At 41.4% G+C, this 23860-nt stretch overlaps 1 protein-coding gene across 1 annotated transcript in view; it reads left to right on the forward strand.

Annotated features, from left to right (window-relative positions):
- SPATA6L (spermatogenesis associated 6 like) overlaps positions 1-23860 on the forward strand; it is a 75697-nt gene that overhangs the window by 6683 nt on the left and 45154 nt on the right. The window contains exons 3-8 of the mRNA XM_006025406.3: positions 1390-1438; positions 2365-2406; positions 9654-9778; positions 16515-16592; positions 17680-17937; positions 22809-22920. Coding sequence (XP_006025468.2) covers positions 1390-1438; positions 2365-2406; positions 9654-9778; positions 16515-16592; positions 17680-17937; positions 22809-22920 — 664 coding nt within the window. The remainder of the gene's footprint in view (positions 1-1389; positions 1439-2364; positions 2407-9653; positions 9779-16514; positions 16593-17679; positions 17938-22808; positions 22921-23860) is intronic.

The following is a 23860-nucleotide window of genomic DNA, read 5'->3' on the forward strand; positions in this document are numbered from 1 at the left end:
GGGAAAGAGGGGAAGGGGCAGTTGTGTGTGATTTTCAGGGGAAAGTTCATGTTATATATAAGAAAATCTGGTATTAACTGAAGCAAGAGGTGAACACATTGGATGGGAAGCAGAGAAAAATTATATAGGACTTATCCAAAAGATAAAAATGAGCTCCAACTAACCCCAGCTGCTTTAAACAGGTGCAATGCCAAGGGTAGAACCAAGGTCCCATGAAAGTCACTGGAAAATCTCACATTGACTTCAAGGGGGCAGGATTTCACCCCAAAGAGGGAGAGTTGTCTCTTTTAGGGTGGCCCCTGAAACTTGTGATTAGGAGTAGTGGGCTGAAATTAAGCACAGCACAAACATTTTTATTTATTTTATTTTATTGAAATATTCTGGTTTTATGTATGGTATTTACAAATTATTAATAACCAATAGAATCACCACCTCAGACCTTCTAACTCCTTTTTAGGGGATTGTCCTGTATTTGGAATGACTGCAACCAGTGAACTGATCCTTTTCTTCTGGGACATGGCCTGCTGGATAGAACAAGACCCTAAGTGTTTTCAAGACACATGTACCCCGCTTCCACTTGCTCCTTCTAGTAGAATTTTACTAATATTAGTGCAGAAGTGGGAAATTTCCTGATAAATGTTTATCTTGTAAGGCTTAGATTCCCTTCTGAGTTCAAGGCTTAGATTCCCTTCTGAGTTCAAGTAGGAGGCTACACTGTATGTTATTTCGGTTTAAACAACTATGATTTTTATGATTTTATGTAACTCTCTTTTTCTCTTTTTCCTTCCCTCCCTCCCCCCCCCCCCCCCCCCCCCCCCGAAATTATTATAATACTTTCTTGCTGACATAAATAGGTTTGTAATATGCTAACATAGGCATTACAGTATATCATCAGCTATCTGTGTCCCTTTGGAAGGCACTTGTTCAAAAGCAATTCAGATAGTTGAAGTCAAATACGTAAGACTAACTGTGACAGGTTCTGTGAGAAGTACAGCCATTTCTTTTTATTTACCTTTATCTCTGCAACATCTGCTTCCTTATGCCATAGTGTTCACTTATCAAGCTATTTCAGGTCCCAGCCTTCAACACGTCAATAGCTTTTAGGTTTTTTTTCTTCCGTTATACTTTTCTCTTGAGCTTTCTTGCCAGTTGGCTTACAGCTGTTAGTTACATGCATACAAGTGCCAGATCAACATGACAATTGCTAGATTACTATTTAGATAACTGAGGATGTATTGTATCATGATTTGATTGTACTTAGTTATGACATAATGAAGTAAAAGATATATATTGAATATATTTTAAAATGTTCCTATGTACTGGTATTATTAAAATGCACTGCTCTTTGTATTGATACAAATTAATATATTTTGTATTACTTTCCTGTAGGTTTTCAAAAGTGCCACAGATCCTGCTGCTGTAATGGAGATGCTGGAAAGTAAGTATAATTAAAAAATATATGTATTCAGTTTGCATGTGTGATGAGAGACAATGTAACTGCTCCAGATGGTCACAGATCAAATCAATCTGTCCATCTGTCTGTCTCTACCTCCATTCATCCAGCCTAGTTGCAAGGCTAGCTGCACATTTTTCCCATTCTGGACCTTTCAGGGTTCACCTCTGTGTAAGCAAGACCTCAGGCCTTTACCTCCTCTGGCGATTGCTTCTTGTGTGATTTTTCCCTTTCTTTGACTGGGACGTGGGCTGCAGAACCTCATGTACTAACCACATTTACCCAGCAGGTCTAACTGGTTTCAGTACCTGTAGTTCTTCCTTTAAGAGTCTGTGAATGGTGGTGCATGTATAGAACCAATGTTTTGGGGATCAAAGAATTTAGGAAAAAAGATTTTAAAATAACAGTCTATATGCATGGCTGTCTTATATGTCTTCCATCCCCTGGACTTGCCTAGATGGGCTTAAGTTCTTCAGACAGATGACTGTCTCCAGCAGGTAACTATCTTAGTTTCAACAGCTTTCCAACAACTACCTACCCTCTTGAAACAGCCAGTGTCCCTTTGTTTTTATCCTGTCAAGGCTTTTGTCCCTGTGAACCAAACCAGAGCTCTGCAAGATGTCGAGCCAATGGCTGGCCTGTCTTCCTATAACAATCCTTAGGTGCTAAACATGGAAAGCTTTATCATGAGCCATTGTTTCTTCCCCACTACTTTCCTTGCAACCTTCTGTTAAATTAAACCAATATATCCATGTAGTAAATATCACCATAGCCAGTCAAGAAACAACATTTGTAAACAGTCGGTCTTCGTGTTGTTACACAAAACCTTTGTTGTTGTTGTTGTGCTTTGGGAATATTGTGAATGCATTCAATCTTTTGAGCTCCCTTGACATTTATTTATTTTCTTCTAGGCAATGTAGTGAAATTTGGATTAACTCAACTAGTACCTCCAGGTAATGTGGAAGGAAATAAGCATTTTTTCAGAACAGTGGGTAATTAGTTGAAAGTAGGAATGCAGTGGATTTAACTTTGAACACCATCTCCCACTTTCTTTCCTTGTTCTATCTTATCCTCTGGGATGTTTTAGCTATCTGCCCCCACCTCAGCTCTGCATATACCTTTATTAAATTCATGCTGAGACTAATAGCTATTTTATGACTTACGACTCGTATCGTGTACATTTTGCATTTACCTTTTGTAAAGAGTTTTGTTTGATGCTCATCTTCCACTTGCTTGTTTTAGCCCCTCATCGGATGAGCTTTATTTTGTGACATCATCTGATTTCACAGATGTTTTTTGAGACAAAAGCAAGGAAACAGAAAATTGTATGAGGAAATTGTGGATGGAGTTTCTTGAAAAGGCTGAGATAGATAGGTAGATAGAACCTCAGCCTGTCATAAGCCAGAGGTAGCTGACATTATCTTCCACTATGACTATTTTCACGCATATTTCTGTTTTTGTAGTTGCCTGTTTGTATGTGCACATACAAATTGTCATCTGTTCGGGTTTACCTGTCACCTGATGGCAGCAGCCCCAGTATATATCATGTTAAGGAGAGATTGTTCAGTCATATCCTGGAAGAATGGGCATTAATCACCCTAGAACTTAGTAAATGCCTCTAAGGCCACTTAACAGTTATTATGTGATCATGCATACCTTTCTTAGTTTTAATTTCTCCAAAAACCATTCAGGGCACCTACTCCTTATTCAAGATTTTGTCTCTAGCCATTGACAGATGAAACCTTTATGCTGATAAAAGCTGTATTACGCTGGTATAAAAAAGTAGTAGGTAGATGATGCCAAAGTAATTTTATGTAATCTGATGAATACATCCCCTCAAAGAATCAGAGGAAAAATAGTATTGGAGTGAGTTATTCCATTTTAGGTTTAATTTGTCTGCATCCAACTTGAGGGAGTTACTTGCTAAAGACAAACAGGCTGTTGTTACTTGCTCCCCTGTCACCTAATGGCAAATCACAGTAGCAGTCGGTTACTAAGGCTGCGCACAGATATTCAGGGAGGTTAGATCGCATTAAAAATGCCTCCCTCCCAACCTAACTTAGTTTGCTCAGGTGTGGACCTTTCACTAGTTAGGTGGATCTATATGTAAACTGTCCATAAGTTTGCATATAGAAGTTCAGGACAGTTTTACTGGTCTAAAAATGGCTAACCTGATCTAAGTTAAGTGTACCTCCAAGGCAGTCTAACTTAGCTTGGGTCTGGTGAGACCAATCTAACTGAACGGGGGCTGGGTAGGAAGTGGAGGTGGCCCCGGGGCTCTGTGGGCTCGAGCTGTGTTGGGCGGGCAGGCAGGGGTGCCCAGCAGATCTGGCCCGGCCCGCGCAGCTCCGCAGGGATGGACTGCAGCCACCCTGTGCATGTGGGGATGCTGCCTGGCTGGAGCAGGACGCCAGGCTTGGGGGGCTTCCCTCTCTGGGATTGGCTGCCCTGTATGCTGGGCACAGTGCAGGCAGGGCAGAGCCATCCCCGGTGCAAGGGCCTGGCTGTGGGAGCCCCCTGGAGCCTAGGAACAGCCACCGTGGCTGCCCCAGCTTGCCCAGGACCTGGCCTTGCCCACCTGCAGCTCCTGGGGAACAGCCTGCAGCTGCAGCTCCCACTCGCAATGTACTCAGCATGTGCAGAGACCAAGCAGGGAGCTCCCTGAGCCTGGCATCCTGCCCCAGCCAGGCAGCTTCCCTTCGTGGGCAGGGTGGCTGCGCCCCATCCCTGCAGAGCTGCGCGTGCTGGCTAGGCCCCACCTCTGGTGCTGCTGGCTCCCCGCTACTGTGGCCTGAGTCTGCAGAGCCCTGGGGCAGCCCCCGCTTCCCGCCTGACCCCAGCTCACCTCCAGCTGCAGCCTTCCCAAGGGCCTGGCCAGGCCTGCCTGCCCGCAGTGACTCCCCCGGTGTCTGCTGCTCCTTGCTCCTCTCTCCCTCTCTTCCCCCTCTCATCACAACATGCTTAACAAGAAAAAAAATTCACAAATACAAAGGCAGTACATGATGTTTTATTTATTGTCATCAGGTTTTGAATTTTTAGAAAGCCTGGTATTTACTGTAAAAAAAGAAAAAAGAAAAAAAGCAACATTTATGATTATTAACTGTACTGAATATGCAGTCCATCCTGCCATGTACCCCTGCCTAAGTTTTGTTTTTCTGGCATGCCGGCACTCTGGCACCTTACAAGGTAGACATTGTGGTTTTTTCAGCACTCTGGCCAAAAAATGTTGCCTACCCCTGACTCAGACCCATCCCCAGCCCACCAAACCCACATCCTGCAAATTGCTGTGGGTTCTGGTTTTATTAGTGTTTGCTGATGCCGGGAAGTAAGGAAGTAAGTTGTGGTGGGGGAGCGGTGGGCAGGATGGGGTGTAGGTTCGACTGGGGGGTTGTTTGTCTGGAGGTGGGGAGGGTTAGGGGGAGAGAGTACTCCATTCCCCCAAGTCCCCCTGTAGACCCCACCTGATCCCCCCAAACCCTTCCGGACCCTAGCAATCCCTGCCCCACGTGGACCCAATCCCTGCCTATGAACTGCCCCTCCAATCTCCCTGTGGACCTCCTGATCCCCGCATAGCCTGCTTGCCCCCCTGATTCCCCCAACTGCCTCCTGCTAGCCCTCCCCATCTCAACTTATCTTAGATCAGGTATCTATTTTTAATGCAGTCTAACCTACCTCTAACTTTCCCCAAAGTCTGTGTGGAATACTTTGGGGTAACTGCATTTTGTCCATTTATGATCCTGGTGTAAATGCCATTGTCATACATAAGCAGGTATAAATTCCCTGGACATGTCCTGAGAAGTGTGTGTGTGCAGGGGCATGTGTTTCCCATGGGACAAATAGCAGTGGCACATATTTCTGCCACTGCTATTTGTCCCCAGGCACACCCGTGCATGTGCATTCTGGTGTGCAGCAAATTGACCCAGGTGGCATAGGGGAGGCTGGGGGCAGCACCTGGGGTTTTGGGGGCCTCCCAGGGCATCAGCGGAGTTGAGACGGTTGCTCAGAGCCTGGCTGGCAGCCAGACTATGGCTCTGGCTGGCTAGGCTCCATTTCTGGCAGTGAATGCTGCTGCCGTGTGCGCCACACTGCTTTTTTTAGCAGCAGTTTTTTTTGACACTGGGATCTCCCATTGTCGAACAAAACGACCATGCTGCAAAGTAGCAATGCAGTGAATGGGTGCACATGTGCTGCGTATGGTTTGCAGCACCTCAAACAGATGCTGCAAGCTGCACATACACACTCATCAGGATGTGCCCCCTGTGTTCATTTCAGATTTTAAACTTGAATTCTTCTGTTGTTATTGCTGTAGCTCTGCAAAAAAAATAAAATAAAAAAAAGCAATTAGAGTGTTTCTTACCATGAAAAAATGAAAAATTTAAAACTCTTCCTTCATTGACAAGATGACTGGAAGGAGTTTTGCTCATTTTTTTGACAAATCCCATTGTAACCCTTATTAGTGAAACTGAGAGTGCTAACTCCAATTTGTCTTTTTTACAGTTGAACCTGGGCCAGCACCAGTTCAGTTAAACTGGTTATAGAAATGCTTCTGTTTTATAGCATAGAGAAGGCCTGGGTAGGGGATCTGTCAGTGCCAGGTTGTGGCCACTCAGGTCCCAAACTGAGACCAGAGAAAGCTACTAAAATGAACCCAGCTATGAAAGATCAATGTAAAAAGGATTAAAGATCTTGTTATCTTTAGCACCCTTTATAGAAGTTTTCTTTCTTCAGATTATTGCTTTTAAGAGGAGAATCTGCAGATTACAGGCACTGATGGTCAATCCACAATAAACATCATATTTCATAAGGACAAACTAAATTGTGAATTCACCCAGAGTTTTTAAACAAAAAACAATTTAGGATTTTCAGTGCATGGTATGTGTCTTCCTACTTGCATTTTCCCTCAAACTTCATAGCTTTCCACAGAAAGTCAGATGGCTCATCATAGATGGTGAGACCTGTCAGAGGCTCAGTAGGCAGAATTAGACACTTGATTTTCATAACTACTTAGCACCCTTTAGTTCCCAAGGTGGTCATTCTAAAAGCTGAACATTTTGAAATGAAAAGCTGGCTACTTCATTTACATGCCTACTCAAGTGCTAAAGTTTTTTGGGGTTTTTTTTTTTTTAAATCTGTTCCTAATCCTTTTAATAAATCCAACAGTTAAGATTTCTCTACAAAGGCCACATGTAAAGTTCAGATTATTTTAGTTCATTGTGAGTGGGTTACAGTCTTTATAACTGAAAGTTGCAGATCCTGTCCAACCAGAGGAGTAGCTAGTTTTATGGTTTGTATTCAGAAAATGCTGTTAGGAGTAATTTATAGAGCCACAATCTGGAATTCATAGTTTTGTGAACAGATATTTTCTTGATACTTCAGCAAATTTAGATGCTGGTTTCAGGAAGGCAGTACCTCTACTATATTTTTAAGAAGTGTTGCTTTCCAGACCACCTTCTAGTTTGGTCATTCCAGCGTGAAAGAACACAATGAAATGAAGCCGCAAAAGGAGTTGCTCACCACAGTAACTTTTGTCTCTGAATATATTGCCTACCTAGAGCAATACTGACCTTCCTTTTTCTCCTCTGCTTCAGAGCTCAATGTCATGGGCTTCCGGCAGCAGAAAGAATTATAGCAGAGCTACTGATGTAGGTATTTATACTCCCAGTCAGTAAAATGTTGGACTCAGCAGTGCTTGGAGGGGCTCCATCGTTGTGTGGCCAAGTATGCAACTCCCACAGTGTGTCTCTATGGATGGAATACATTCAGACAATAAAAGTTACTTTGGGAAGTAGCCCCTTTTACTTCTCCTGACACTTTCTGGTGCCAGCTGTACTAAACAACCATAAGAATGTCAGTGTCACTTTTATAATCCTATTACAAACTTTTCTGTTTTTTTCATATATATAGACAATTAGGTTAGTAGAGTGTAGGGGTGCACTGATAGAGATTTTCGGGGCCAGTATCGATAGCCAATTTTTAAGGAGGTATATTGGCTGATACTGATCCAATTTCCAATACACAGCCTGGCAGCTTGAAGAGCAGTGTCTGGAAGGGGAGCAGGAAAGGAAGGGGTGTGGGGGATGCAGATCGAGGCCCCCATGGTGAGGGAGGGAGTGGGGCTGGGGCAGGGACTGGGCCAGGCACTGCCCAGCTGGGGGGGGAGAGGGGGGTATGCACCCCAGGAGGGCATGGGGGTGCATGTCCCCAGATCTACATGGGGTGGGGCAGGCTGCCACTGTGGGCTGAGGCTGGGGCTGCACAGGGCTTTTCCCGGGGGGGGCTGGGCTGGCACTGGGAGGAGGGCTATGGGGGGCCTGGAGCCACCCAAAAATTCACCATAGCCCCCCTAAACCCCTTTCCAGTGCTGCCTGCTCTGAGCGCAGCCCAGCCCAGCCCCTGCTGGGAAGAGCTCTGACCCCAGCCCCCAGCGGCACCCTGCCCTGCCCCATGCAGATCCAGGGGGCACACCCCCCATGCCCTCCCAGGGTGTGCGCAGCAGTGGGAGCCGCCCCTATCTTCCTGCACCGCCCGGATGAGCCGCAGCTCCATCCTGCATCCCACCCTGCTCTGGCTGAACAGCACCTGCCTCAGCCGGAGCCCCAGCCCCACTCCCTCCCTCACCATGGGGGCCTTGATCTGCCCTTCGCCATGCCCCTTTTCTTCCCCATCCCCCTCCCCTTCCACCATGACAGACTTACCAGCTGCATGCAGCTCTCCATGCTTTTGGGCTGTGCTCCTCACCACCTACATGCTGCGCTGTGGCTGCGCACATGCACGGGGCATTTATCAGCCACATCAGACTGATTTTCAATAGTCAATTTTCTTTATATCTGTGCCGATACAATATTGGACCGATGTATTGGTGCACCTCCAGTAGAGTGATTTTCAACCAGGGTGCCATGAGATTCTTTTAAGTATGCCATGCAATGTTAGCACTTCTTGGTGTACAAACACCTAAACATTATTCACAAGACAAACCCAGAGATCTCAAATCCATAACATCAAAAACATTCTGACCTGTTGTGGTCTTTCTGAGTTTTTTGCAAGAGAAGTATTGCTCTATTATTTATTCATAGTCAAAAAATGAGTAAAAGCTAAGAGCTGGCATTTTTCAGGACGTTTCTTGAGTCTAACGAGGGGTGTGTTCAGTCTAATGAGGGGTGCCTTGGGACTAAAAAGGTTGAGAACCACTGGATTAGTTGTTAGTACAGTAATTTGAAAAAGTGCATTTATATTATGAATTCTGGTCTCTCTAAGGTCATTGACAGGATTCCTGTCTTAAGTCAATAGAATTGGGATTTGGTCCTGTATGCTGAGACACAGATATTGTACATATTATATAAAGGTCATACTCTGTGAAGGCCCATTTTGAATGTTGGGAGGTGCTGCATGGATTTGTTCTCTTGATAGCGTCCATAATAGATGACACTCACCTCCAGCATGATTAGGTCCTAATATAGGAAGAGCAGGGATAGATTTTAGTTGCACAGCTTTGGAAATTCTCTGCAGTACAGTGTGATAATGTGCATTGTTGCAGTCATTTCCATCCCAAAATAGTTTGGGGTACTCGTGACAAACTGAGTGTTAAAGATGGCATCAAGCGCCAATGTTGCTATGCTAAGCCAAGTCATTCATTACAAATGAAAGCATAAATGGACTTGCTGCCTTCTACCTCCTTCATTTCACTTTCAAGATAGAAACATTAATCAGGAGTGGAGCAATAGAAATAAGGCTAACAAGTCATTTGATTTAAAAGCAGTGATTTTCTAAGTCCCTGATAGTGAAGTATGACCTTACTGGATGGAGCCTTTCTTACAAATTAAAAAACTGAGCACACAACAAAACATGAGTATTCACTGTTGATCAGTGTCTCTGTTGTTGCAGTTTTCTTTGTAGTGGCTATAAGGCATGTAAATAGAGAGTCTCCTATTTACATTTTGGTTCAGGGTCATATACAAAAAAAGGATGAAATGCCAGAGAATCCTGAAGCAGATCTGTAGGGGTACCGCTTCCTTTGACACTGCTGCTGGGACTGCTCTGTGTACTGCTGACAGTCTTCCCTAATGTAGAAGAAGGGCAGCATTTCTCAGATCTCAGAGGGTCCCCTAATGAGTGCTGATGGGCTTACAGAGGCCTTGTCACAGACTAAATAGAAGGAAAATCAATCCTGGAAACCGTTTTTGCTTTTCCCCACTTTTTCCAGTAGGGGACGATCTTGCTTTTTATGAAGAGAGTACTCGAGATTTTCTCTTCCCCGTGCCCAAGCTGATGCCTGCGTATCCTGGTGTGGACAGAGAGGTATTGATGAAAACAGCTCCTGGTTTTCCAGTAAGTTGCCTCCAAATGGCATTTGCCATGTGTAGCTGAAAAGGAGAAAGAAGGAGAGATGTGGTCCATTGGGCAGGTGGTAGCTTTGTGAGGATTTCAGTCTGAGACATGAATTTGAACCACTCTTGAACACAGATATGCTCAAGTGATTGCATAGTCATTACAGGGTCTTGGAAAAAAGTTTTAAATATCTATCAGTTGGAGACCAATTAGAGCGGGGACTGGGAGTCCAGAAGCAAAGCCCAAGATTTCCTTTCTTGTCAGTTGCTGTGAAGAGGCAGAATGCTGGTTAGCACCCAGTGCAACCCATTGACTGTAATTGGGGACACCTGCTTTATTATCCATTTCCTTCCCTCAGGCATGCCCTTAGTTTACACATCATCCTTTTTGGGAGGGTCTTTTCTCCTGGTAAATTTCTCAGCATCTGTCTCTTCTGCTGCTCTTCAGCACCAACAGCAGAAAACAACCGACAACATTCTCATCAGTTTTGCTAACTGCATTATGCAATGGAAGCAATAAAACTGATCAGAGTTTTTATTAATTTAATAATTTAATTCTGGTACTGCTTGGCATAGCTCTGAGTACCAGCAGACTTGCTGAAACAGCCTCCCTGTGGACTCAAGACTTCATTGGTTCATGTTCAGAAAGTTATCTTCATTCCCATAAGGTGCAGAACGGTAGTTGGTTTTAAATGAAAATTTAAATGCTACATAAATTGATGGCTTGAGCTTACACCAGGCTAGACTTTTTATTCCTATTGGGAAGTTCTGCATAACATAGAGATACTTTCATGGCTCCATGTACAACTCAGCCATGAGCCCGACTAACTATCTGTGTATAATATATGTTCTGATAAACTAAAGGTTATACTTATGTTTTACTTTTAACTCAGTCCTTAACTTACAGTTGAATTACTTTAAAAATACCTCACCCATTCACAGTTAATTCAGTGTTCTTTTATGAAAGATATTCTGAAACAGGATGCAAATGCCAGTCACAACTGTAGTCTTTTATTTAGCGTATTAGGTAGGTCAAGAGGAGATAAGTCTGGATTTCATCATGTGAAGTAGTTTGATGTACTGCAGAAAATTGAAATGCTTTTACTATTTTTTTCCACAGTAGTAGGAAAGGAATAATTTTGTACTATTAAAATGGTTAATGAGTTCTGTTAAGTCTTTGAATGGTTTTATTAACCTTAGTTTCCTGATGTTTCCTAGAATTAGGATTAAAGACCATGAATTAACATTGCACTGATTGAGAGCTAGAATTCCTGTTCATACTTCCTTCATGATATTCTGTTCTCTCTCTCTCTCATCATAATTGTTGGTGGAGAGAGACCAAAATGACTTCACCAGTGAAATTCAGCAAAACAAGGGCTAATTTTTCTTGCTTATTTCTGATTAAGTTGCTTGGTCACACACATCCTAGAATTTTTCACAGGGGAGAAGTGGTCAGATGATGGGATTGCCCTGAAATCCTGATAATTTAACTAATTCTTCCTTTAGAAAATTAACAGTAGCCACTGTCACAGAAGTTTCTTTTTTCCTGAGTATCTTCATTTTCTCAGTTACCAAGTTTACTGCTACTGATGTTGTTCCTCTACTTTTAAAGTATTTCCAGCTCACTTGCAGGACAAATGCTGGCACTTCATTTCCAAAGGAACATTTGAATCACAACGATTTGAGTGTTTAAAAATAGCATGTTGCCTTTCCTCATGCTGATATTTCAGTTTGGTCAACTACCAGTATTAGAATGCAGCATTAGATTTAGTTACCTGAAGTGAGGTTCCAGTAGCATTGGCAAAGGTTATTGCCGAAAAATAGCCACATGTGGATTGAAGCTGTCTTAATTGTGATAATTTTTATAATACTGTACTTTATTTTTGGTACCACATTGGTCTCTTTTATTGTCATTCTTAGTTTTATTCATTATTACAATCTCGGTGACATTTTAGGTTTACTTGACTGTTTTATTTGGTGTGTGTTGTGTCTGATTGCTTCTGCTAATTCAGTGTAATGGTTTTACAGTTTAGTTATCTTGTTTTTCCAGGCTTGCTCTCGAGCTCTTTATAATTCTCTGCAGAGTACATTGCATTAATTCTGTAATTTGACATTATTTACTGCAGTTGTCTAGATTCTCACTGTTGTGTATATGACATACTACTAACACAACACTCAGCTTCAGTGGCCTTCTCTTACTCTCATTTATATTTTAGACAAGATGGTTTGTTCAGTTACAAAATTGGATGAGTAAATCATTTGTGTCCTGGGAAAGCAGAAGTCAGATGTACTGTGGTTGGTCCCACCAATGATCTTCAAAATTTGGGTCAAATTGCTAATCCATGTAGTGTTCCTGGCTGGTCCTGGATTTCATCGGAAAGGCTTGATACATAATGTGGCTGTATTTTTATACAACACTATGACTTGATTTTTCTCATTTCATAGAGAAGCAAGACTGGGAAGGACCTCAGGAGATCATCTAGTTCACTAGTTATAACATATAGCATCTAGTGACTCAACCTGTATTGCAGGGCCTGGGTCCTTAGTCTATCCTTGCCTATCATTACTGCATTTCATGCATTGTCTCTTTTCAAGGCTTTGTATGAATAGATCGAATTGTTAATGTCTCTGAACAGAATATTTAGTCCTGGAGTAATACTGATCTTACACGTTTTTACACTGGTGTAAATCTACTGACTTCAGTACATTTAGATGAATGCAGAATCATGTCCACTGACCCATTTATAAGGTTTGGGGTTACTGATAAATCAGTACATGGGCAAACAAATGAATTACTTTTACTTATCAAGGCTCAGGAATTTATTGCACATCAGCTGCTCCACAGTAACTGTTTGTGTGCCTGCTCTTACCCTACTGTAAGAGGAAACTCTATTGCAGTGACATATCCCTGAATGAAAAAGTGGAAATTCACTGCAGTTGAATTTCCACTTATGATGGGGTAAGAACAGGCACAAACATTTCCTGTAGAGCAGCTGATGTGTAGTACATTCTTGAGCCTTTTTAACTTAATGTAGTTCATTTGCTTGTCCATTTCCTCAGATGACAAGAAAATGTGATCATATTATTAAGCTTAGATGTTCTTAAGGTTGCTGTTGAAGGAGTTCTCTGTCCTAGGCTCTGGCTTTCTAAGCACAGTCTCTATCACTGCTTTCATAACCAGGCTAGAGTTATTGAGCCACAGCTGCCACAATGTGTTATCAGGAATCAAACAGCCACATCTTGTGGATTCCATCAGGATGAATCAACAGAAGAAACCTGCCATTTGGTTACAGTTTGATTTTTTTAGCTGTTGTTTCTAACAAGGCAAGTTGTTGTCTAATGTATAGTGGAGCCCACTGACTTTTTTGCAGTGTGTCTAGTCAAACTAATGCATGCTTAATACAGATTAAAGGCACTCAAGCTATGTAAGGGCAATGTCGAAGTTGCCTATTTAATGCACTCAGATATGGAAGTGTATGAGTTCATGCAACCTTAACATACTACTTGGAAAAATGACTGCAGTGTTGGTTTTATGGAATTTCAGTTTATTGTCTCAAAATGAATTGTGGCCTTTATGTGCCTTTAAAAAAAATTACAAAGGTTTTTTTTGTGACTGTCAGTCCTGAAAACTTGTGTAGGGCAAAGGCATTCTAGTCACTTGTCACAAGGGAATTCTAGTCATGTCCCCTGGCTATGAAGCATTTTAACATGGCATTTCAATCTAAAAATAATTGCTCAAGTTATTGGTTTGATTCTCTCAGGTAAATTAAAATGAAACACTGTGGCTGCTGTCCTTATTCCTCGGGCAATTCCTCGGTGTCTGTCTCCTCTGCTGCTCTTCAGCACCAGCAGTAGAATACAACCTTACTGCCTGAGGAATTTCTTTGCATTCTGCTTTCTTTGTTTTAGATCAGTGTGAGAGGGTCTTTCATTTCTATTCTGTTTTCAGTGTGTCTGACTGTCCCTTGGCTTTTTGTCTTTTATCCTGCCTTTGATTTTCATTTAAATTTGAAAGCAACTCCCACCACCAGTCTTGAAACTGTGAATCGGATCTGTGAATGTGTAATAATGCTTTCCAAAACCAAGAAACAATCCAAATACTCCATGATACTAACATGCAATAATATTATGGAAAATGTTTAAGTGAGCATCTGGCAATCCAGATCTGATCTTAAAGCCTGACATAAAGCCCACTGAAGTAAATGGAAAGTAAACTCGATTTCAGAGGCTTTGAAACAGGCCCATTCAGAACAGGACAAATTGACTGCTACATTGATGCTGCCTGCTATCACTGTGGTTGTATTTGTGAATGTGTTCTTCCCAATTCCCATTCTAGTCACTACAGAATACCTGTTAGGGCTGGAAGGCTGCTGCATTTGAACCATTGACTTATTCTACATGAATTCTTGGAGTGTGCTTTCCTGCCTATTTGTCTGTGGGCTTGTTCAATTAGGTTTAATTCATGTGACAAACCACATAATGGTCTTGAGTAATAACTATTTCCATCAAGAGCAATATGTCCTGAAAAGCGGGTGGTCTGGTAGCTAGAAGCTTTGTTAAATGTGCTTGTACTCTGTCATTTGTTGTGGATTTCACTGGTATTTAAGTGTAATTTTAGAGGTAACCACTAACATAGGCCTTTCCTTTTCCTTCTCATTCAGTACCTGGGTTAAATGCTTTAATGGCTGCAAGTTGTACATTGCTATAATGGTCTGATTCTATTTTTATCATTAAGCTGCTGTGTAGAGAAAAAAGCACTGAAACTAGATGAAAGGTGATTGCTGTAGCCTAGTGAACCTGGTGTCTAAATGCTCAGCTTTAAGCAGGAAGCCAACAAAATCTGAAGGGTGTTTGCTCCTTCAGTTTTGACAGTGGGAAGGCATGCCTAAGAATCTTCAGCAGGCAATCCACAATATGAATATAAGAGGTCAGTGTGACGCTGTAGCCAGTAGGGCAAATAATGCTCTGGCATGCATCAATCGATGCATCTCCAGCAAAGCCAAGGAGGTGATTCTTCTGCTTTACTAAGCACTGGTGAGACCGCAGCTGGAGTACTGCGTCCAGTTCTGGGCACCACACTTTAACAAGGATGTGGTAAAACTTGCGAGAGTCCAGAGAAGAGTCACCTGTATAATCAGAGACTTGAACAGCAAGCCACATGAGGAAAGGCTGAGGGACCTGGGACTTTTCAGCCTAAAAAAGAGAAGACAGAGGGGGGACTTGCTAGCAGCTTACTGCTACATCAGGGGAATATATCAAGGACTGGACAGTCACCTTGCTGGGGCCACCTGACCCCAGTTGTCTTTCCTGCCTAGTGCAGGAGGTTAAACCTGATGATCTTCTGAGGTCCCTTCCAGCCTTACAATCTATGAATCTGTAACAGGACAGCATAGAACAGAGGCTGAGGCTCAGAGTAAAGTGTATATGAATGTGCCTTCTACACAAGGAGCACTCAAACTGTGCTATCATAATTATGTTGTTAATTTATTTGCTTGTTTTTGTTCTAGATCCAGATAAAGGCTTAGTAATTAAGGTAAGGGCCGTGATTGGCTGAATGGATTTTGGAAGACAAAGCATAACTCAGTCTTGAAACTGTCTTGATCTCAAGTTGAATGTCTCTATATATACCAATCAGTTGTTTAGAACTAAATTATCCTGTTGGGAAGACCGAATGTAATGAGAGAGAGGAGGAAACTCATTGTTCTTAGACTATTAAGCAGATGTAGCAAGCAGAAGGACTTGCTGATGCACATTTAGAAAGATATAACCAGGTCGTTGTACAGAGCTTTCCTGCTCACACTTGCCTGTGCACAGACTAGGACAGTTTGTTCCTGGTCAGATGTATGTTTCTTGGAGCTATAAGTCTACCTGTATTGCTTATAGGTCCCTGCCTTTCACTTCCTACTCATTTCAGGTACCACTTCTGTGCTTTCTCTTTCCCCATTTAATTGCCCAAGAGTAGGAGCAGGTATAATTTATTCTTAATGTTTATGCAGTTACTGTCATGTGACTGTACAATTAGTGTTTTGAAGAAATAGGAATGACAATGACTAGAGATTTTGAAATTGAGTGCAAGTGAACAGATTGTATTTATTAATTACAGATGGTAATTGTCTTTCACAGTATTCATCATTGTTTCACCTGCCTCAAAAAGAAAACTGGCATTCTGCTGTCATGGTAGTTTGGAGGTATAGTTGGATCACCGTGGGCCCATTAGGAAGACTGGTGTTTAGTAAATACAGCCGTTAAACAGGAAAGAACTTAACTCTCCATCAAAGAAGTAAAGATAATTCTACTGAGGTTTCCTCTCTGCTCTTGAGAAGTAATTTGGCAAACAGGATACCTCTCTGAAATTATGCTGGTATCTCAGGTGTTTTTCCACACAGTTGGCCTTGTGCATCGTGTGAAGATTAGGCCCATAAAGAAGGACCATTATTTCCCTGCTCAGTATCATGTTACTAGCATATGCTGCATATTGGTGAATTTGGTTGCCACATTACCTTGCGAACTTGTACTTAATTTACTAGCTACCATTAACCTTCTGTCTCTTTTGCTTTTAGCGTTTCCTTTAGGCACTTTTGATTTCATTGCACTTTTGATTCTCAAGTAACCATGAAGAACCTTGATGAAGTGCCAGTGAATTAGAACCGCTGTTGCTCATTACGCTGCTTGATGAATGTCTGTAATGTGTCCACAGTGACACTATTTTTAGTGACTTCATCTCTCTTGTTTCTAAGGGAATTACACCAAAAATAGAGTTTTCTACAAGAACAACCATCACAGAGCTTCCACGTCAGTACAGGAAGCCAATTCGTGTAAGTATTTTAATATAAAGGACACAAACATGGCTCTGGCCCAGTGCTCCTGTCGCCATTTAATTTAGGTGTGTTATGAAGCAATAAAAATGGTTCCTGGTCCACAAATTACTCTGCTTACAAAGTCAAATCTTTTAATTCCTCCCTCAGTTAATCTACTGTCACAAGTTGTCTCATTTACTCAGGGTGATTGCCCAGGAGTATATTGTTGATCTTTCTGGAGATCTGCCATTGCAAAGAAATGGATCTTGCATTGTCTTGTAAAAGAGGCAAGACTTGGACTAATTGTGATCTCTGGCTTGGAGAAGTTTCATGGCCCATAGGTGTTCACCGAGTCTTCCTGTGAGTGCTTTACCTTGCCTGCCATTGGTTGCACACTATTTCCTTGCTTCCTGCAGCCTAGCAGTGCAGCCTCAGTTTTATTTGAATTGAGCTTTAATACGTTCTCTCTTATCCAAGAGACCATCTCTCATGACATGTCATATTCACCTGTGTGGTTAGGCATAATGAAGACATCATCTTTTGGGATTCAGATTCTGCAGTCCTTCCTGTGTAAACATTCACTCTAGTCAGAGGGATTTTTGTTTAAGTTAGAAAGCAGCCTTTGACATACACAGAGTTGTGTTTCCTTAGGACTATGTCCTAAACTATATTACAGTTTTTCGCAAGCAAAGTCCTAGTCAGTCCAGGACCTTAGGATCTCAGCTATACTCCTCAGTCCTCCTGAATGCTGTTTTTAGAGATGTATATGCTCTTAGCTACTGTTAAAATTCAGAAGCAGTTAAGGAAGATGAGCACCCCTCAGCATCTTGCAGGAGTGAGCCCTGAATGAGAGCCTATGGATCAAAGGTAAAACTGATATAAAAAGAAATGCATAAATTCCTACTCACTTCTTTCTGTTACTGGCTTATGGTCACTGTTAGAGAACCTGTGCCTAGTGTTAATTTGCAGCTAAATAGATCTAAATTCTATCTTCAGTGGCATCCATGTGGCTTCTGTTGACCTGCACTTCTATTCAGCCTACTGTCTTCTGGTTTGCAACCTGCTTCTTTTCTGATAATTTTGTAACACTTAATTTATCTAATAGGGCAGAAACAGAACAAGGATACAAAGATCTTCATCTGTGTCACCCACATGGAGGAGTATTTCATCTACACGATGTAAGACAACTAAGAAAAAGGATAAGATCTGTAAAAGACTGACACGATCATTAAGGTCTCACTCCCCTTCTCCAAATGCTACAAAGCTCTGCAGAGAAAACCAGCTGCAGCTATCTAGGCTAAGCCTGGGGTCTGCTGGATACAAGGCAGGAGCTGAAGTCAGGCCACCATTTGTAGTTAGACATGTAAGTCTTAACATTTCCATACCAAGCTAATATTTTTTTTGAGTGTGCTGATGGCAATATAAGTTACTCTCATTACCCTTTCTTATAATACTAAGATAAGAGAAGACCCAAACAAATTAAGCAATGGCAAATTTTGAAAGGTAAACAGGGATAATATCTCATACAAAAACTCATCGCCCTCAACAGGTCTTGTAACCAGCCAGGCTGCAGGATTCATAAAGAGATTAGACATTGATATTAATAAGAATAATTTCAAATTCCATTAAGATAGGATAAAAAATAGAAGAGATCACTTGTGGGTATAAGCTATCCACAGCCTGACTGGGGTTAGGAAGAAATTGTCCTCAGGAGTAGGTTACTCTACCATTTTTCATTATATAGGTTTTGTACCTTCCTCTGAAACCTCTCTGATTGGTTATGCTCAGACAAGATACTGGACTAATGGGCTGATGATGTGACAACAGTTAGCCATCCCTGTGTTTCCCCTTTATGGCTTGTAAAACCTAATCCAATGGCGACTGAATCCAATGAAAGGGCTTCCAAGAGATTTCCAAGAACTTTTCATGTGAAGTTCTCAAAGCATATCATAAGAATGTATCTAATTAGTTAAGTTACTAGTTACTATTAACTCGGTAATTAAATGGTTAGTACCATAGGGCACCTGTAGATGTGTGGGGACACTGCTCTGATGTGCTGTAATTACAGTGCATCGGAGCAGACTCGATTAATTGAGTCTCCTGGAACATGCTAATTGGCATGGTCCAGTAGCCTCCACATCTCATGTATTCAGCATCCCCTCACTTCAAAATGGTGGCAGGGGTACTTTGACTAAAGCTCGTTTGATGAGCTTTAGTTAAATCACCCCTGCCATCATTTTGAAGCATGGGATGCTGAATATACAAGATGCTGTGGGTGGTTTAGAGTGGCTCTCAGAGCTGCTTTAATTAAAGCGGCCCCCAACCTCTGGAGCATGTGTAAGGACGCCTATATTGTCCTCTGAGGGCTCTGTGTGTATAATACACACACATGCACACCTACATATGTATATGTATATCATACAGAAAAGAAGAAATGTTAAGGTTACTTATCAATAGTTATAAGATGATAAACACTGTAGAGAAGCCTGAATTAGAACTCAGTATTTCCTTCCCAGTTTTAATCCACTGATTTATCTATGTATAGTTTTCATCAGTTACTAGTCCTTATTTATTTTAAAACATTGTTATAAATCTTTAAACCTTGTTGCATTACATGAAGAGGGTTATAGTTTATTGATCTCACTGCATGAAGATATAAGCAAAATCTTTGGAAATTTTTGGAACTGTTTTAAATTCATTTTAAGGAAAACTAAAATGTCAAGTCTGACACCTAGTATCTCCTTTATGGCAGTATGGTCTACATGGCAGAATCATTGTTCTCAGTGACACATCTACCATATCTTTCGGCAACGATACAAATCCTATTGAAGATTTACTGTCAAATGATATGACACCTCATTGCTAGACATGTTAAAAAAGGAGGTGAACAAGCAGATGCATAGTTAGAGACAGATAATGCCCACACCTGGTGTTAAACTTCAATATAGTCAAGGAAAAACTAACAGAAAATATTGCTTGAGGTAGCTATCTAATCATCAGAGGGAAAATGGATGGAGACTTGGTCTTCATTGGCTACAGGAACAATCAGTTAGTTATGATGCTAATTTTTCGGGTTATCACTTATTGCTACTCATCAAGCAATCATTGTTCCTTAAACAGTAATTGGGAATCAAGGGGCTAATCTATTCATGAGGCTCTAAAATTCTTATCTGCTGTGAGAATTTATTAGTTAATCTCCAGTTCTTGTTCCTTTTAATAATGACTACTGATTAGGTGGTTAATATAATAACACAAAGTTTCTTTAGAATGAAGTTGCAATGATGTTAGATTAACTACAAGAATATCTTTAAGGGAAATACTTATTGTGACTCACAGAGAAGCATTACATGAGCAGGGATATATTTTATTGATTTCATTGCTCCCTTCATGAAACAATGTTTTAATTACAAAGTTCAAAGGGCTAGGCTGTGAGTAGTTTGGACACTGATTGAAGACAGGCACTTCTCTTCTCACCTTTAAGGCTTGATCTGTGCGAGATGAGTCTTTTCAGCGTTTTCTCAAAAGCTTTGTCAGACATGAGTGCTTTCTCTGCATCTTTAGAATTTCTTCTTAGGATGAAGAATTGCCTGAAAGCACTAAAGGTATTATTACATGTTACTATTTAGAATGTAGAAAGCTTTAATACTTGCTAAGATCATAGTACTACACTGGAGCCTCAAACTGGCTAATTTTCAGTCTTAGCTACAGAATTGCACTTGAGCCAGTTCAAGACTCTTGTGTGGTACAGGGACTGGCAGCCAGTTCCACAGGAGCCTTACCCTACAGGAGCCTTTTAAAGGTTTGGGTGCAGTAAGGAGGCTGGGAGCCTGACAGACAGCTTTTTGGGCTCCCCCCACTGCACCATAGTTTTACTGGTTAAAGGCTCTGGTGTGGTACAAAGGCTGGGAGCTTGACAAATAGTTTTGTTGGGCTCTCCCCCAGACACCGCAGTTCCCTGATAGTAGTATCTCTGGGCAGTAGTCCAACATTAGCTCAACATGTGTTAGATAATAGATTCTAGAGATACCTTCCACTAGAAAAAAACTAACTTTACTATGCTATGATGGCACTTAGCACACACTTCATTGCTTGAATGCTTGGATGCTAGCATTGTAAGTGCAGTTAGCACATGCCGAATGTAATGTGTGACAGTAGCTTTTGGTAGCATTCAGTCCATTACCTGAACTAGTGAACTAAGATTCATATTCCCCTTAAAACTCTTGAACTCACATTTTGTTCTTGTCCTGTCAGGCACAGGCATCTCTCATGACAGGATCTGGATTTCCTGGAATTTAACTGCTGTGTGATGACTTCTCACAGTATTTTTAACAGCAACTGTATTGCCTTTGGAATTAATGGGATCAATAGTGCTATGCAACAGGCATTAACACAAATGTCCCAGGATAGCTTCTCACTTAAAATCCTTATAAAGTCTTCACTTTTAGTCTTCAAGATGCACAAGGTGACTCTTATAGTTTCATAGTTTCATTGTAGCTAGGGTCAGGAGGGACCTGAACAGATCATCTAGCCTGATCCCCTGCTACAGGCAGGAATGAATGCTGGGTTCACAAGACCCCAGACAGGTGATCGTCCAACCTCCTCTTGAATTTGCCCAAGGTAGGGGCGAGGACCACTTCCCTGGGAAGTTGGTTCCAGATTTTGGCCACTCTAACTGTAAAATATTGCCTTCTGATCTCCAACCTAAACCTATTCTCCATCAGCTTATGACCATTGTTCCTTGTCACCCCAGGTGGTGCTGGGAAGAAAAGAGCTCTGCCTATTTGCTGTTGATGCTCCTTGATGAGCTTGTAGGCAGCCACCAGGTCCCCCCTCAGCCTCCTCTTGCTGAGGCTGAACAGGTTCAGGTCCTTCAGTCTCTCCTCGTAGGGCCTGTCCTGCTGCCCTCTCACCAAGCGGGTGGCCCTCCTCTGAACCCTCTCCAGGCTGGCCACATCCCTTTTGAAGGGCAGTATCACTTCTCTGGACCGTCTTGAGATGCACCTTTGGATGCATGACAAGGTATGGCTGGCCTTGCTGGCTGCGGTCTGGCATTGGCAGCTCATGTTCATCTTGGAGTCAATAATGACTCCGAGATCCCTTTCCGCCTCTGTGCTTTCAAGAAGGGAACTCCCCAGCCTGTATGTATGCTGTGGATTCGTCCTCCCAAGGTGCAGCACCCTGCATTTGTCTACGTTGAACCCCATCCTATTCTCATCTGCCCACTTTGGTAGTCTTGATCAGTGCTATCAAGATTCTGGATTTGAGTCTGCTCTACTGGTCTCTGTGTACCCAGAACATGATCCATTCAAGCTTTCAGGAACAAAGCATAAAGCGTTTTTACTTTTCAGACAGTCAGTGGAAAGACAATCATCATCCTTGCCTGGAGGAAGTAGTTTTTGGAACGTGGAATGTTTGTGTCCCTTATGTCTGCTTCTAGTACTGCATTAAGCAAGAGATCAAATAGTCCCTGTAGCAAGTTGGTAGGGTCTTCATTTGTGCACCTACACCATGCTAAGAACTCCAGGCTCCCTTTGTCTTTTGGCTCACAGCTTGGATAAATGTGGATTTTGTTTTCTGGGTGGAGAGCCTTCTCTGTCTCAACCTGATGATACCAAACAGTCATGTTGTTTCTTTTTCTTCCTTTTCTTCCATATTTATGCAGTATATTGATTTATAAAGACAGAAAGTAATGAGTCATTTCAGCAGTCCTCTAGTTTTTCATTAACATTTCTCTGAGCAACAGTTACAAACATGACTACTATTTTTTTAACATATGCAGCTGTAGCTAGAAGGAAAAGGTCTGATTTTAGAATTATTATTGCTGGAAACATTTGAATGTTAGTGCATAAGACTGAAAATAAAAACCCAGACCCAAACGTGAAGTACTAGACTATATTCCTAGACCTCATATTAAATTTTTGCTGCCACTTTTATCCAAAAGTTTTTCATGATTTAGAATGCCCTTGGTTTTTAATTAGATAGAAGAGACAAAGTGAAAAATATTTTAGATTATTTTTTAAAAGGTCTGTATTGTACAGTGTTTATTACTTTCCCTCTTTTATATATTTTGTTTTTGTGGGAGAGGGAGAGGCAGACTGACGGACAGAAAGAAAAAGAATAAAAGAAAGAGGGTTTATTTTCTTTTCTTTGGAGACTGCCAATATCATGTTCATGGTCAGACCTAGTTTTCATAGAATAAGAAATTCATTTTCATATTATTTTTTTCATTTCCAGGTAGACAGTATTAACCCATTTGGTGAAAAAAGTTCTCCAGAGTTACCTCATCGAAATGTGAAACAAAATATGAGACCATCAAGGGATTCTCTTGAATTTCAGTTGAAACAAGGTATTTAAAATTTGTTGTTAAGAATAAGATAATGCTAACAACAGGAATAATAACACAAATTATCCCAAGCAGTTCTACAGTTTTTGCAAACCACAGTCCAGCATCTGCCATTTCCATTTCAGAGGGACTGTGCACAGAGTAAAGCACTAGTCAGCATGAATGATGGTGGCAGAATCTGGGCCAATATATAGAAACTATTTGCTCACTATTGAATGGTGAGTATCTCTAGGTAGAAGAACGTGGCAACTCTTGTAGCACATATCAAAACTACACAATTGTTTAGCGGAGGAAGTGATTGCTTTTGTATTGTACAATACAATAATTCAAAGAAAAGTGGGTCTTTCAAGTGTTTCCTTTGTTGTTCACTGCACAGTATAATTTCCATTATTATGTGCTACTACTATCAAGAAATGTCTTCCCTGACAGCTTCTTCTGAATTTCTGTTGCCTTCAGTGGGGTTTGGATAGGCCCTGTGTTACCATGATGGTAGAATCAGTTTTCATACTCCATTTGTTCTTATCCTTGTCCTGTGATTAATATAATCATATATAATGATAATGATGATAATAATAATAATAATATAAAATTAATATTATGATAAGCATGTTGAAATGTAATGAAGCCATACAATGAAAGGGAAAACTTTCCCAAAGAGTCAATGATAATAGTGCTGTTCTGTTCTCAAGTGCCACCTTTTTATTCAGACAAGGTTCCTTGGGTGAATCTGATATCTTTTATTAGACCAACCCAAATAGTTGGAAAATAATTATTAAGCAACCTTTCAGGTTCAAAAACCCTTCGTCAGGCTAAGGAAGTTTCAGCAGTTGGTGTGTGCTCTTCCTAGATGGAATGAAAAATAAAGAAGCCAGAGGCTGGGCTGGTATGCATACAAGACAGGTAGTCAGTGAAAATGTAGATTGAGGAGTCAATGGGTGAGAGA

This window comes from Alligator sinensis, unplaced genomic scaffold, assembly GCF_000455745.1.
Source record: "Alligator sinensis unplaced genomic scaffold, ASM45574v1 scaffold392_2, whole genome shotgun sequence".
Taxonomy (NCBI): Eukaryota; Metazoa; Chordata; order Crocodylia; family Alligatoridae; genus Alligator; species Alligator sinensis.